We start from the raw sequence: 15,981 nt of genomic DNA, 5'->3' as shown, positions 1-15,981 counted from the left end.
TGATAGAAGAAAATCAACATTTACTTTTAATCTATATAACCACCTTGTGAGGAGGTATTCTCGTCACTATTGTAAAGACTTAGAAACTCAGGCATAGACAAGTGAGGGGACTTCACCCAAAACTACAGTAGCTAGAACACAGTAGAGCCTAGATTGGCATCCAAAGCTGAATGACTACAATGACCAGCCTCTTTCTCCTGGACCATGCAGATTCTATATATATCTTATTCAGGCTTTCTCTCCTCTGTAAGTCCTAACACAGGATGAGCACCCGGGGGATGCTCAGCTCCTTTGCTCGGTTCCCTATCTGGCTGATAGGAGCCAAAGCCAACATTTGCTACTTACATTGTAGGATGTGAGATACCATCAACGCTGTACAGTTGTCACTGCATGGAAGCCTTCCTAGAGCCAAATCCTTCTTTATTTGAAGAGTAAAAAGATACCTGGAAGAAGTTGGAGGGGAAAATCTCTTAAGAAACAGGAACAAGAAAGAAGCATTTCCCTTCTCCCCAGATCAAGAAAGAAACGGCGCCCCTGGTCAGCGAGATGCCTTTTTGGGGTGGTGAGTAATGCATAGGCTTTGCTTCAGCCCCAAACCAGTACTAGACCACAACTCGGCTGATCCAGCATTTTGGCAGGCACCACAGCCATTAGGAATCACCCTGGCTAAATCCCCCCGCCAACTTAAGGGAGTTGGCCAATCATCTTCCGGTGGTTTCTGCCACGTAGCAAAGCCACATAGCCAGCCAGAGAGAAAGTGAGATTCAGCAAGAACAAGCCCACTGGGGAGGCTCCGTTTACTAAATGCTATCAAGCACTCACTATTAAAACAACTTACGTTGGTAGAGCAGGAACGATCACCCCATTTTACAATTATAGAAAGGCAGAAGTTAGGTGATGTGGGCAAAGTCATTTTGCCCAAAGATAGTGAAACTGGCCAGAAGTCAGGTTACCCACTGAATCTATGCCTCCTCCTAGCCAAAAAAACTGTATTTCAGGAATCAAGAACTTGAGGTCATGTTTTACCTGGACCACCTTCTCTGTATCATCAGAGCCCAGCCCAGCATTTTGCACAGAACAGGTAGGAAATCCCTATGTTCTGAATGGAACAAAGCTAGTCTGCTCCCTTTTTCCCACCGAAATGCTCATCAGGGACCCATAAAGTGCAGGTTGGTATCCAGAGCTCTGCCAAAGAGATAGCATTGGGCCCCACACTTTAACGCTGTTGTCAAAGGAGAATCAAGTTTTGAAACGATGTGTAAGAAGAAGATTCTATCATTGACTGCTTTCTTCCACGGTTCAAAGTTGGTTTCAATATTTTATTTTATACACTGAAACACTTATTGAGTATACACTGTGGGCATTTCCCAATATAAGATGCGACTTTCTAGGGGCACCTGGGTGGCTCAGTCAGTTAAGCGTCCGACTTCGGCTCAGGTCATGATCTCACAGTTTGTGGGTTTGAGCCCCGTGTCGGGCTCTGTGCTGACAGCTAGCTCAGAGCCTGGAGCCTGTTTCAGATTCTGTATCTCCCTCTCGCTCTGACCCTCCACTGCTCATGCTGTCTCTCTCTCTCTCAGAAATAAATAAAATGTTAATTTTTTTTAAAAAAAAGATGTGACTTTCTAAATAAAGTGTTATCTGCACTTCTTTATTTAAATAAATTAAGCCTTGAAGGAATGCGGTAAATCAAAATTAATTGCAGGGGATAGATAAAAATCTAGATTAGAAAAAGCAGGTAATATTAGAAGCTGATTATTCAATTTATAAACACATTCATCATTGTAATACTTCAAATTATGAGGTCCCCTAATGGGCTAGAAATGATTCAATTAGAAAATTTATATTTGCATACCACTCTCAGAAACTCATGGATTGTCCCCAAACAAGGCATCCTTGCAAATTCAACTATAGTTAAGTATCTTAAATGGCCCACTGGAAAAAATAAGGAAGTCTAACGCTTGCCATTGCTTGCCCTCAAATAGAGGTAAACGAGAATTAATGAGCCTCAACTGCTGAAGGAAAGGTGAATTTCTTTTTGCTCCTAGCAAGAAGGAAAGAAATTTCTTGTCATTTGACACGTTCACTGCTACTAAGAGGGCAGCTGCCTGCTACAAATACCAAATCCTCTCTCTGAACAGCTGATGAATCATTTATCATCACATTGATTTTCTCATTCTTTCTTTTTTGGGAGGTGGGGGAGTTTATCTCCATTAAAATTGGTCACAGTGGGAGACTTAACTGAAATGAGTTAGCAAATGCAAACTGATACAGATACCAAGATATCAGGTTATCTGGGAAAGTGGGCTACAACTCACAAATGTGGAGAGAGAGGGTGCAAGTGAGTGACAGACTTGTGAAAAGTGACGTCTGCAGAGACCCAGCAGCATACAAGTCTTCCTGTACAAAAGGGGTGAAGAAGAACTGGCTGTGGGCTGTGTTGGGAGGTGGGGGAAGACTTGGCCGAGTCACTCTAAGCTCCCAGGACCTGTTTTCTCATCTGTAAACCAGGAGAGCTGGCCTAGATTATCTCAAATATTCATGCTAGGGTAAGATTCTAGAGTCTAGCAAGCACAGTAGGGCTTGGGGGAGCATTATGTTGACGATGCATTTTTGAGGAAGTAGGTTTACATTGTCGTTTTGAAGGGCATTGTATCTAAGTATAAACAGACTTTTTAAATGTTTCATACTTGTAACTTTTTAACTTTTTTATATTTATAAGCATAAAAGATTTTGCTTATCTCAAATTATGAATAATGTATAATTATAAATGATTGTTTAAATTACATAAAAGTATGAATAATTTATAGGTATTAAACAATTATAATAGTTATCAATTATTTATATTATATATTATAAGTAATTTTAAAATCATGTTTTAGACTTTTTATGTTTTTACTTTTTCATTGTTTTACAGTATGCGTCATCATCACTTTCTACCTATAGAATGCATACACACACCCCCAGGTTTTCAATGTCCAGGGAAAATTGGCTGGTATATTCGTGCCGTCAAGCTGCCCTGCAACTGGAATACAGATGCAATGAAGGCAAGCAGTCTTGTGGCTGTAGCAGCTAATGGCAGAACCCCATGTGGCTGCCCAGGCTGGCTGCCATGCTAGAAGGCCACCCCACCTTCTCCCTGAAATCCCCACCCTTTGAAAGACTAACACTTTGGGGACCAGCCAGGCCCTCCTTCTCCTCAGCTTCTCACCATCTCCCAGAGAGTGACTGAGTGTCAAGCTTGCCAAAAAAGGCTAGAAGCCCATCCCCCGATAAATGGAGACTAATGATTCTTAAGTAACATCATGCAGCAGGCACACAGGTAAGTACTCTACCTTGTAAGCTCTTCTCGAAGATGTCCGGGGTCCACTGGGAAAAATTTCACCATAAATTTGAAAACAACCTCCTTAGGATCTTAAAACACAATTATCTCCATAAGTTTTATTTAAATGTCCATCACAACAGTTACAGGTGTTTACATACACACACACACACACACACACACGCGCGCGCGCGCACGCGCACGGATACACACACACACATCTCCCTCTCCCCTCCCCTCTTCTCCCCATCATTGCTTCCCTCAGACTTTTCTTTTAAATTTCAATTTTTCACATTTCTAGGATGGTACTATTTCTGGATTGTGTCTTTATGTGGATGGCAATTGGGAAAGTTCCCCCGTCCCTCTTTCTACACTGCCTCCCTTTGAGTTTCTTTTTGTAACATGTGCCTCCTTCTGGGCCCTACTGCATCCTCTATGATGTGTCCCGTTTAGAAAACATATATACCACTTGACACTTTGGGATTCTGCGTTCCGGGGTGAGAGAAGGGCCCAGCTTAAGAAGCAGGAATTTATCATCTGACTCAAAGGTCTCATACAGGGCACTAGAAGTGGGTGTATGGACCCAGGCCTCTTTGTTGCTTAAAACTGACATTAAGAAAACACATCTAGGGGCGCCTGGGTGGCTCAGTCAGTTAAGCGTCCAACTTTGGCTCAGGTCATGATCTCATGGTTCGTGGGTTCTAGTCTGGCATAGGGCTCTGTGCTGAAAATTCGCTCTCTCCCTTTCTCTCTGCCCCTTCCCCACTCGAGCAACCGCGCACGCACACGCTCTCTCTCCCAAAATAAACGTAAGAGAAAACACATAACTTGTCTTCATCCTTACTTGCAGTTGGAAAAAAAAAAAAAAAACAACAACCAGAAACTCTTTGCATCAAAAGCAACTATTTGTGGAGTGCCTATTACAGGCCAAGCATTGCACCAGGCAGGTGCTGGGAACGAAAAGACAATGAAGTGCTCAGAGTCTGGGAGGACGGGCAGCAGCACAGACTATCGGAAGTGCTGAGTACTGGGGAAGCACAAGTGGGAGAAAGGAGGGCTCCCGGTTAAATTTGAATTTTAGATAAGCCATGATTACACGGGACACACTTATACAAAGAAATTATGTTTTGATGACCTGAAGTTCCAATTTAGGTGGACATCTTTTATTTTATCTGAGAACCCTACGCCTGAAGTTAGTTTTGTCACAGGCAGGAGAGGTAGGAATATGAAGGGAGCCAATGGCAGAGGTAAAGCTACAAAGGCAGGCAGAGCCTGTGCTTTGCAGATCATGCTAACGAGTTTGGACTTTATTCTAAGGGCAATAGGAGCCGTGGAAGCATTTTAAGCCGGGGCGTGATGTGGTCAGCTTTGTACTTTCAATAGTTCCCTTTGGGAGTAGTGTACATGATGGATCGGGGGAATCAGTTAGGAAGCTGTTGGAATAACGGGACATGTGATTATAATGCGGTGGGAACAGACAGAACTGCAGAAGCACTAACCCGGAGAGGAGGAAAGAGAAGAGATGCTGTAAAACAGTGTGTCTCGGGGCGCCTGGGGTGGGTCAGTTGGTTAAGCATCCAGTTCTTCATTTCGGCTCAGGTCATGATCTCATGGTTGGTAGAAGTGGGCCCTGTATCAGGCTCTGTGTTTACAGTATGGAGCCTGCTTGGGATTCCCTCTCTCTCTCCCTCTCTCTCTGCACACCCCCCCCCCCCGGCTTACTTGCATGGGCTCTTGCTCCCTCTCTCTCAACATAAATACACTTAAAAATAAAAGCATTTCTCAAAGTGTTGACTGAAATCTGCCAGCATCAGAACCAACTATGGAATTTGTTTAAAATGCAGGCTGCTGGGGGTGCCTGGGTGGCTCAGTCGGTTGAGCATCCGACTTCGGCTCAGGTCATGATCTCACCATTCGTGGGTTTGAGCCCCGCGTCGGGCCCTGTGCTGATGGCTAGCTCAGATCCTGGAGACTGTTTCAGATTCTGTGTCTCCCTCTCTCTCTGACCATCTCCTGCTCGTGCTGTCTCTCTCTCTCTCTCAGAAATAAATACAACATTAAAAAAATAAAATTTTTTTAAAAAAAATGCAACCTGCTGGTCCCCCAACCGGGGAATGAGGCCCAGGAATCTGCATTTGAACAAGTGATCCTAACACACACTGAAATTAAAGAAGCACCACACATATGAAATGCGGGTGGAGAGAAAATTTCATACATACTAGGCACTCAAATATGAACTGAAATGAAACAAATGGACAATGTGACACCGGATAATACTAAAACATCTTCAGGCGGAAGGTGAATGGCAGTGCAGACTGACATCATAAGGACCAAGGTCAGGCTGCCCTAAGATGGGCCACTTAGGCATTAAGATTATTTTGATTTAAAAGCAATCAAAACCCAGTCAATCCAGGAAATGCTTTTTACCTCCCCCTCAACTTGCTAAATTTACATTGGAAAGGAAGAGCCTGTACCAGGAAGAGAGCTATCACCTGAGATAACTACATCATAACATGAACTAGGTGTGGCGGACCGGAAGGAACCTCACCAGGCCAGTTGATCAAAGTCCTCTATGTCCCATTGTGTCTGAGTGGCCCAGCAAACATTTGTTTACCAAACAATTACTTTTTCTTCCTCCTGTGAAGTGCATTCCTTCTTTCTGAAGTCCCACATCCCTGCCCCTTTCTCCTTATTTCAGGATTACATATAATACCTTCATTTCACCTTTCTTTGGAATTTCCATGTCTGCATGGATTCCCCATACATATGAGATTGAATTTCTCCTGTTTATCTGTCTCATGTCCATTTGATTCTTAGTCTGGCTAGGAGGACCTTGAAGGGCAGAGGAAATTTTTCCTTCCCTGAGAACATGAAGGATGCTCAAAGATTTGCAGTGCTGGAATCCGAGCCAATCCACAGAGTACTGTAATTACCAGCAAAGATCCAGGAGCATGAGTTTTTTCAGCTCGGGCAAAATTAAAACAATTTTTTAATTGCTAAATTCACTGGACATATGAAGGATTAAAATAATATATCGAAGCCCTTTTCTCCCTTATATTTGGTGAGGGATAGTGTGGTGTCGCTGAGGTATTTTTAAGCTGTCATTGGGAATTACAACCCTTAAGTTATTTTCCATACTTACTTTTTACTTGCTTTATAATGGGCTTCAGTAGCTCCAACCACACCTGTGATAACATTAATGAAAAAGTTGGTAGAACATGGCATTGAGTGCAGCTTTTTTTTCGTAATAGATAAAAGTCAACACACAAAAAAAACAAATACCAAGACCATTGAGATCCTTTCTAAGGACAGTTAGAAACAGCAGTGTCAAAGAGATGACGTACTTCACCATACTCAATCAGCCCCCTCGTATTTTCCCAATGACAGTGAACATTGTTGATCTATAAACTCTTTGTTGTTGACATTTGAATCACTGCTCCCCTGCCTAAGTAAGATGACAAAGGTGTCACATATAAGGCTCATTAGCTGCTACAAAGACTAATGAAGGCATTTGGCTCTGCATTTGAATCCTACAGTCTCCAAATGCCAGTCTAATAGATATAACAAGCCTTTTTGGGAAGGTGCCGAATAATGAATTTGTCAAGGCAGGACACAGCAGGAAGAACATCCAGAATGTTGGGACTTGAGAGAGGGGAAAGAGTCCCCTGAATACTCTTTGGTAAGGTTAGGAGTCTTCATTCTGGAGATTGATGTCCAGCCTCTGGAAAGTAAGAATAGATAAAGCATAGATTCCTGTTCAGAGTGACAAAAGAGGAGCATAGGGTAGCAGAGTTTGTTTGGTAAACTGAGGTGACTTTAAATAGACAAAGAGGGAGGAAGGACAATAGTTATTAAATCTGGTCATTTTGCAAGAGTTTGGATGCTTTTTCATTTTTCAGTCAGGTTTGAGCCCTCCATACCTAGCTGCAAACTGCATTTTAGAAGCAATCCTAGACACAAAAGAACGCTACGATGAAAGCAACTTACATTATTTCCAGAATGGTTACAGAATTCTAATCCAAAATACTCCTTTTCGGCAAGATTTAGGTGGCTGCAACTCAGGTTAAACAGCGACTTCCCGGATGACTTTTGCTAAACAAAACAGAGAGATCATAGCACAGTTTGCGTTCCTGACCTGATAGTGTTACTTTGGTGTGGCGGCAGCCCAGCTCTTCCAGCACTCTCCTATAAGCACGGCTTAGAGTCTTGCATCCTCTCAAAGGATGACAGTTCACAAATAAATACATGCCTCTACCTGTAGATTGTTTTAGGGCCTCCCCCCTGCTTAAAAAGCCTCAGACTAATGACAAATTCTCTTGGAAAAAGAGTGCCTTGCACTTAACTATGGAGAGATCTGCAAATCTACCCTTTCCATGGAATTCTTTAATCAGTTCATCCCACAGGCAATTTGAATGATTTCTCCCCAAATTGACAGATAGTTTAATCAAGATGCAAATCTGACCTGCTTAAAATCCTTCTGTGGCTCCCCTCAGGATAAAGTCTCGAGCCTTCGTTCAGGAGGCTGGACCCACGTTTGCTCACGCTTGCTTATGCTCACGTGTCCCCGCTGCCCCTCCGGCCTCTTCTCTTGCCCCTCCCCCTTGCTGGAATTTTCCTTCCTAATAATCGCAGCCCGCTCACAGTTCCCTGTACACGTCAAGTAGTTTCATGGCCCCTGTCATTCCTTCTCCACCGACCGCCCTTCCCGCCCTTCTTTGGTTTGGCTCACTCCTATTCAGCTCAGATGCCATCTTCCCTGGAGGGCTTTCCCGGATACCTATCAGGGACAAGCTGAGCCAAGGGCAACTTCCATGCTCCCAAACACCTTCGCTTACCTCCAACGTGGCACTTTGAACTCAGGATGTCTGTCTTTCCCATCAGACTGAATACCTTCATAGCAGGGACCTTTATTTTTCTTGTTACTCACCACGGCTAACTCAGAGCCTGGCGCCTAGTAGGGGCTCTTGAATGTTGCTCCGACATGAAATTGGCCAAATTACTCTCATGAGCCCCTCGAGTAGACTTCACTTTGCGGCTTTCCCCACCAAACCTGGGTACAGCGTAATTCGTTCACGTAGGGCCACACACATTTTTTTTTTTTCTTCATAAAGCCCACGTACATGGTGAGCACAAAACAACCCCTTTCTTAGGCTTCTCTGAGAGCAGGGGCTTTGAAGACGTCTCTGAAAATCTCCTGGAGCCGAGTGTGGCTAGGGCTGCTCTCCAGCCGCCACCATTGCGGAGCCCGAGGGTGGCTGTTGCAGTGAGGGCCGTGATGGGAAAATTGGGCCCTGGATGATAGGCACAAAGAAATGCTGCTGAAAACCCCTAGTTAAAGCCAAGTCACGCGGTGCCTATGCCGCAGCAAAGGAAACCGGGTGAGGGGAAATATAGTTGGAAATCACCGACCCGTAGAATTTACGGCAACCTTGAGAGGTCAGAGAATCCAGCCACCCTCCTCCCACCCCCTACCCTCTGCCTCAAGGCAGTGCCACGCGGAGCAGGGGCCCACATCTGGGATTTAATAGCTTCCAGGAAGGCGGCCCACCCCGCCCCCTCCCCCAGCGACCCCCAATCCTCCCCTCTCCCCTGGACTTCTCTCCACTTAGTTACACTCTCCAAAGCTCCTCCAGCTCAAGATTCATGTGGGTTAGCCAGGGTCCTATTTTAAAATGCAAATAGGCCGCAAGGGGTAAAACCTAACTGCATCCCCAGAACCTGGAGAAAGCTTGAGGGAGAGGGGATTTGATTTCGCGTGGGAGGTCACATTGGATCTGCAGTCTGGGAAAAGGGGGTCAGCCTACACAGAGTGGGGGGTGCAAAGGCATGAAGGGCATTGGGGAGCAGTGGAGGAGGGGGGCGTTGGCAAGGGAGGAGAGAAGGGGGAGTTTCTGCCTATGTGGCAACCTTGCCTAGGGCAAGTGCTGACACAGACCATTCCAGACGGATGAGATCGCTCCTATTTTTAAAGCCCTCCAGACAAGGAGCTGCCATGGGATTTTTATTATGAGAAAGAAAAAAAGAAGAATTTCTAAAGAGAGAGATGACAGCAATACTTTTTCCAACACCAAAGAAACATTTCAGTCATGAGGACCAAATTCTCTCATAGGCTCTGGTTTCCTTGCAAACAACTTAAGAAACTCAAGATTTTCCTTTCTCCTCCTCATTTTTGATTCTTTTTTTCCACTGGAGTATTTAATCCTCCCCATCAACACTGCCACATTCCGTGTGTTTGTGTATTTAAATGTTTCTGCAGTCACAAAGAATAAATATATAGCCATTCTTGTAAGGATTCCAATCAAGGCTTCCTTTTTGCTCCCTTCCGTAAGATCCCATACTTTGTTTATAAGAGTAATCCACTGATTCCTCCATCCCCACATATGTTGCCAACTGGCTCTTAAAGCCTTTGGCATTTATGCCTTTGGAGGTCAGGCACTCATGTGGCTGGGGCTCCCTACCCCCATCTCCAGAGAGGCATTTCCCTTCAGCCCTCCATAATGTACCTCAAAATTGGCCAGTCTTGTGGAACGTGTTGCATAAGAGGTAAGGGCTTGGTTCTGTCTCAACATTCAGGCTTTAATGTTTTTCAACCATTTTAATCCAATTCCTCAATTTTTAGGTTATGATTATTTCTCTCATAATATCTCTTTATACACAACTTTTCTATTTTCTCTTTTCTGGACTTTCGATTCTCTTTTCCATTGTATGTTTTTCTTTAAACTGACACTTCAGTGTTCTGATTGAGCTCTTTAGTGGATCTAAATTCTTTACTACCAGTCCCCCAACTCAAGGAATTGGAACTAAATCCTGAATCCTGTTTTACCCTCCCCTTTAGATTACAGTAGAACAGTGTTTGTCTTAAATTTTTTTTTTAACCTAGGGGCACGTGGGTAGCTCAGGAGGTTAAGTATCTGACTCTTGATTTTGGCTCAGGTCATGATCTCATGGTTGTGAGATCGAGTGAATTGGACTCAGCATGAAAACTGCTTGGGATTCTCTCTCTCCCCCCTCTCTCTGTGCCCCTCCCTGACATTCATGGGTGTGCATGAACTCTCTCTCTTTCAAAAATAAATACTTAAAAATATATATATGTATGTATGTATATACAATTGACCCTCGAGCAACACAGGTTTGAAGTGCATGGGTACACTTGTATATGGATTTGTTTTGTTTAAATACAGTACAATACTGCAGTGTAGCACTGCAAATCAATTTTCTCTTTCTTATGATTTTTTAAATAACCTTTTCTCTAGCTTACTTTATTGTAAGAATAGAATATAGAATACATAGAACATGCAAACTATGTATTCATTGATTGTATTATTGGTAAGGCTTCCAGTCAACAGTGAGTAGACTGTTAGTAGTTAAGTTTTGGAGGAGTGAAAAGCTATACATGGATTTTTGACTGTGTATGGGGTCAGTATCCTTAACTCTTGTGTTGTTCAAAGATTAGATAGATAGATAGATAGATAGATATACAATTTAAAACGTTTTTAGAACTTCTATTTATAATCTCCAATTTATAAACTGTGTTTTAATCATTGGACATTGATTTCCGGGGGGCTCCAAACTCCTCTTCTCATGGAAACAACAAATATTCAAAGTGGTTACCTATACCAAACAATCTACCAAAGTTTCTAGGCTCCCCAGAGCTGTCATATAACAATTTGCCAAATCAAACCTGAATTGTAATCCTGCTCTACCCACTTATTAACTGAATGAACTGGGGAAAATATTTTAGCTCACAGATTAACCTGCCTTTTCCAGGTACCTAATGACAGAAACCATGTGTTTGAATACCTGGCAGAAAGTACAGTGCCTGGTAAAGAGTGGACATTCAATAAATGTTTGCTGAATAAATAGATGAGTGGATCCAAACAATTAACTTGATTCCTGCACATTAGTAAGACAGTTCTTTCAGGAGAAAGAAGAAATTAGTCACTGTGTGACCTGGGTCATGTTACTAAATCTTTTAGAGCCTCAGTTTACTCATCTGTGAAATGGAGATAATAGTACTATTATCTTGGGGGACCTGGGTGGTTGAGACCGTTGAGAGTCACTCTTGATTTAGGCTCAGGTCATGATCTCATGGTTCGTGGAATTAAGCCCTGCATCAGGCTCTGTGCTGACAGAATGGAGCCTGTTTGGGATTCTCTCTCTACCCCTCTCTCTGCCCCTTCCCTGCTCGTGTGCACACATGCGTGTGCATGCTCTCTCTCTCTCAAAATAAATAAATAAACTTAAAAATAGTAGATTTATCTCCTGGAGTTGTGAGAATTAAACAAGATAATTCACACCAAAGCTTCAGTACAGTGCCTGGCCATCATATGATTTAAGCAACGCACATATATATAACATAAATGCATATGAGAGTCTGCAAAAACACACAGCAAATGTTAACAACTTTATCCTTGGAGAGAGGATAGATTAAGAGGAACTTTAAGCTTTCTACATTGTAAGTATCTGGATTTTTTAATTAATTAATTAATTCTGTATCTGCACCGACAGAGCAGAGCCCCATTTGAGGCTCAAACTCACGAACCATGAGATGATGACCTGAGCTGAAGTCAGACGTTTAACCAACTGAGCCATCCAGGCGCCCCTGGATTTTTTTTTTTTTTAATGAGAAGGACAGTAAAAGCTCTCTTAATGAAATTCCACTCAATGATGCACAGAGAATGCTTTACATTCCCTCTTTAACACATTGGCTGATGCCTGTGTCATGATGAAAGTTCATCACTAGTAGACTATGCTAATGGTTGTATACTTCTACACCCATCAATTGAGTTCCATGTACAGTAATAATTATTTTCTTGAACATATTTTTGGTGGTTCTACTTGTTATTATAATTACACAAAGTACATGGTATGTACACCAAAGATTTATGAACACTAAAAGCAAGAATTGTTTCTGTGAAAACTACGTTCATCACTTTGCTAAAACTCAGTAAGGGAGGAATCCCCAAAAATGTGTTGTCAAATTAGTTTTGGATATGACAGCAGTAAAATATTGCAGGAGAAAAGTCCAGAAGGATTCTGTACTCAAATTGCTTTGCAAGCATCTACATTCTTTTTCCACATTAAATAAGTGAATGCTGAAAATCATAGATGATGAATTACCAGTGTGGTTTATGGAAGAAAGACAAAGGGAATTAGAAGTCTTTACTCAAAAAAGCTCTGACCCTACAGCAAAAGATTGGCATATGAATAACAATGTATATGTTTTATGTCAAAATTAGAAGTTTCAGGGGCACCTGGCTGGCTCAGTGGGTGGAGCATGCAACACTTGATCTGGGGGTTGTGAGTTCGAGCCCCACGTTGGGTATAGAAATTACTTAAAAAAATAAAATCTTAAAATGAATTAGAAGATTGGGGCAAATGGGTGGTTCAGTCAGTTAAGTGTCTGACTCTTGAATTAGGCTCAGATCATAGTCTCATGGTTCTTGGGTCTGAGCCCTGAATCAGGCCTTGGGCTGACAGCAAGAAGCCTGCCTGGGATTCTCTGTCTCCCCCTTACTGTCTGTGTCCTGCTCATGTGCTCTCTCTCTTTCTCTCTCTCTCTCAAACATTAAATTGTTTTTTTAAAAATTAGAAGCTTAAAGTGTCTGTGTGTGTACTCATGATTTTCTACTTTTAACAAATTTTATCAATTAACTGACCAGCAACCTCCTTTAACCACATAGATAAGGAGACTCTAATGTATTTATATATTTTTGTGTACTTTATAAAATATAGACTATATAATTAAGATTTAAGAAAAGTATAAACTGAAACAAAATACAGCATATTATTAACAGTAGCATAATCAGTTATTTTTAATTTTTCCTTATAGATGTTATATTTTTCAGAGAAATGTGAGACACTATAAAATCTAAATGCATAATCCCATACAAAAAAGCCTTATAGATATTTTTCCTGTTTCCAGTGCTGATTTCCGCATTCAAAATATTTCTCATGTTCCCCTCAGGAAGTTGTTCTTGAAGTCACAGATGATAATCACTCATTCTTTTGACTTTATGATTATGGCTCTCTTTTTATCCCCAAATATGACTGTATTAGCTTTGGCTGCCATAACAAAATGCCATAGACTGGGTGACTTAAACAACAAACGTTTATTTCTCATTAGTTCTGAAGGATGGAAGTTTGAAATCCAGGTACCACTAGCAAGGTTAGGTTCTGTGAGACCTATCTTCCTGGCTTGCAGATGGCTGCTTTCTCACTGTGTCCTCACATAGGAGAGAGATAACGCTGTTTTCTTTTCTTTAAGATTTTATTTAACAATTTTTTTTAATGTTTATTTATTTTTGACAGAGACAGAGCATGAGCTGGGGAGGAGCAAAGAGAGAGGGAGACACAGAATCCGAAGCAGGCTCCAGGCTCTGAGCTGTCAGCACAGAGCCTGATGCGGGGCTCGAACCCATGAACTGTGAGATCATGACCTGAGTGAAGTCGGACGTTTAACCAGCTGAGCCACCCAGGCGCCCCAAGATTTTATTTTTAACTAATATCCACACCCAACCTTGGGCTTGAACTCATGACCCTGAGCTCAACAAAGCACAACTAACTGAGCCAGCCAGTGGCCCCTCTCTTCTTCTAAGGGCACCAAACCTATTGGATCAAGACTCCACTCTTATGATCGGACTTAACCTTAATTACTTCCTAAAAGCCCTATCTCCAAATATAATCACATTAGTTACACTGGGGATCAGAGGCTTAACTTGGGTGGGACACGATTCAGTCCATAGCATTGACCCAGCTTGACGGCCCACTTTTAGTTACCATATCTGGTCTTTATGACTTTGGCTCTTTCCAAACATTAAATCCACTCTGAAATAATGAAGATTTGTGAGGCATTTTGGAAAGAATGTGCTCAGTTATGGAAGGCCAAAAAAGAGTTCCAAGAATGTGCTGAGTACCTACAATAAATATTAGGAGGCAGCACATCATGGTGGCTAAGAATGTGGGTCCTGGAGCCAGACACACCTGGGTCTAGTTCTGCTCTCTATCTGCTAGATGGGTGATCTTGGGCAGGCTATTTAATCTGAGTTTCAGTTTCCTTAATTCTAAAACAGGATTATAAGAAGCCAAACATATATTATATGATTCCACTTTTATGAATGTCCAGAACAGGCAAATCCATAGAGATTGGGGACTGGGTGGAATGGGGAATGACTGCTAATTAGTATGGGGTTTGTTTCTGGAAAGATGGAAATATTCTGGAATTCAATGGTTATGATGTTTGCACAATGCCTTGAATATACTAAAAACCACTGAATTGTACAGTTTAAAAGGATGAATCTTGGGGCACCTGGGTGGCTCAGTCAGTTAAGCATCTGACTTCAGATCAGGTTGTGATCTCATGGTTTGTGGGTTCGAGCCCCATGTTGGGCAATGTGCTGACAGCTCAGAGCCTGGAGCCTGCTTCAGATTCTCAGTCTCCCTCTCTCTCTGCCCCTCTCCTGCTCACACGCTATTTCTCTTTCTCTCTCTCTCAAAAATAAACATTAAAAATTTTTTAAAGGATGAATCTTGTGGTATGTAAATTGCATCTCAATTTTTAAAAATTAATAGAGAGCATCAAATGACGATACTAAGGTTGAGTACTTTACATCGCATCTGGTCCATAGAAGAGCTCATGAAGGGTTAACTATAGGATGACCATGTAATTTATCATCCAAACTAGCACACTTTTGAAAGTTGACAGGGGTACTAGTAATTATTTTTTATGCTTATTTATTTATTTTGAGACAGAGAGAGAGAAAGAGAGCATGCACGTGGCGGGGGGGGGGGGGCAGAGAGGAGAGAGAGAATCCCAAGCAGGCTCCTTGCTGTCAATGCAGAGCCCTTCATGGGGATTGATCTCACAAACCATGAGATCATGACCTGAGCTGAAATCAAGAGTCTGACACTCAATTGCTCAACTGACTGAGCCACCAGGCACCCCCGTGGTATTCGTAATTATTATATTGTCATAACAGATGTAAACCAGGACTGTCTTGGACAAACTCTAATGTCTGGACATCTAGCTGTTGGCATTTGGATCACCCAAGGGGTCCGTTTTGATAAGGGCAGCTTTTATTTGAATATTCAAGATCAGGAATATTAACGATTGCCCTCATAGAAACCAGTGTCTGTTGATAATTCCTTCACTGGCAAGTGAATGAATTGCCTTTCAGGCTTGTTAATGCTCTGATTCCATATTTCCATAGGTGAGACTCAACCATAATAGCCACATGAAAAAAACAGGAAGAGAACTTCATCAATTTTAGCTTTCTCCTTAATAAAGCCTTTAAAAGCTATTCCCTCACCTCCCCCTTTAGCATGTTTTTCTCCATTTTGTGTTCTCTTTACCCAATTCTTTTTGTTTTTCTATAGTAATCCCCCTGCCCCCACCCAAACTCCAGGCTTACTTTTTTTTTTTTAATGTTTTTATTTATTTTTGAGAGAGAGAGAGAGACAGCATGAGCAGGGGAGGGTCAGAGAAAGAGGGAGACACAGAATCTGAAGACAGGCTCCAGGCTCTGAGCTGGCAGCACAGAGCCCGATGCGGGACTTGAATCCACGAACCATGTGGTCATGACCTGAGTCGAAGTCGGATGCTCAACTGACTGAGCCGCCCAGGCGCCCCTCCAGGCTTACTTTTGATGCCCTTGACTTTG

The 15,981-nt window shown here is 42.4% G+C and overlaps 1 protein-coding gene across 1 annotated transcript in view; it reads right to left on the bottom strand.

Moving 5' to 3' along the window:
- Positions 1-15,981, bottom strand: part of FRMD7 (FERM domain containing 7) — a 46,827-nt gene that overhangs the window by 18,630 nt on the left and 12,216 nt on the right. The window contains exons 3-6 of the mRNA XM_039239852.1: positions 7,310-7,414; positions 6,465-6,507; positions 3,336-3,369; positions 346-443 (exon numbers count right to left, since the gene is read on the bottom strand). Of these exons, the coding sequence (XP_039095783.1) occupies positions 346-443; positions 3,336-3,369; positions 6,465-6,507; positions 7,310-7,414 (280 nt within the window). The remainder of the gene's footprint in view (positions 1-345; positions 444-3,335; positions 3,370-6,464; positions 6,508-7,309; positions 7,415-15,981) is intronic.

Source organism: Hyaena hyaena, unplaced genomic scaffold (genome assembly GCF_003009895.1).
Source record: "Hyaena hyaena isolate Hyena2069 unplaced genomic scaffold, ASM300989v1 scaffold_162, whole genome shotgun sequence".
Classification (NCBI taxonomy): domain Eukaryota; kingdom Metazoa; phylum Chordata; class Mammalia; order Carnivora; family Hyaenidae; genus Hyaena; species Hyaena hyaena.
The sequence above is the reverse complement of the archived record's forward strand: the minus strand, read 5'-3'. Positions and strand labels throughout refer to the sequence as shown.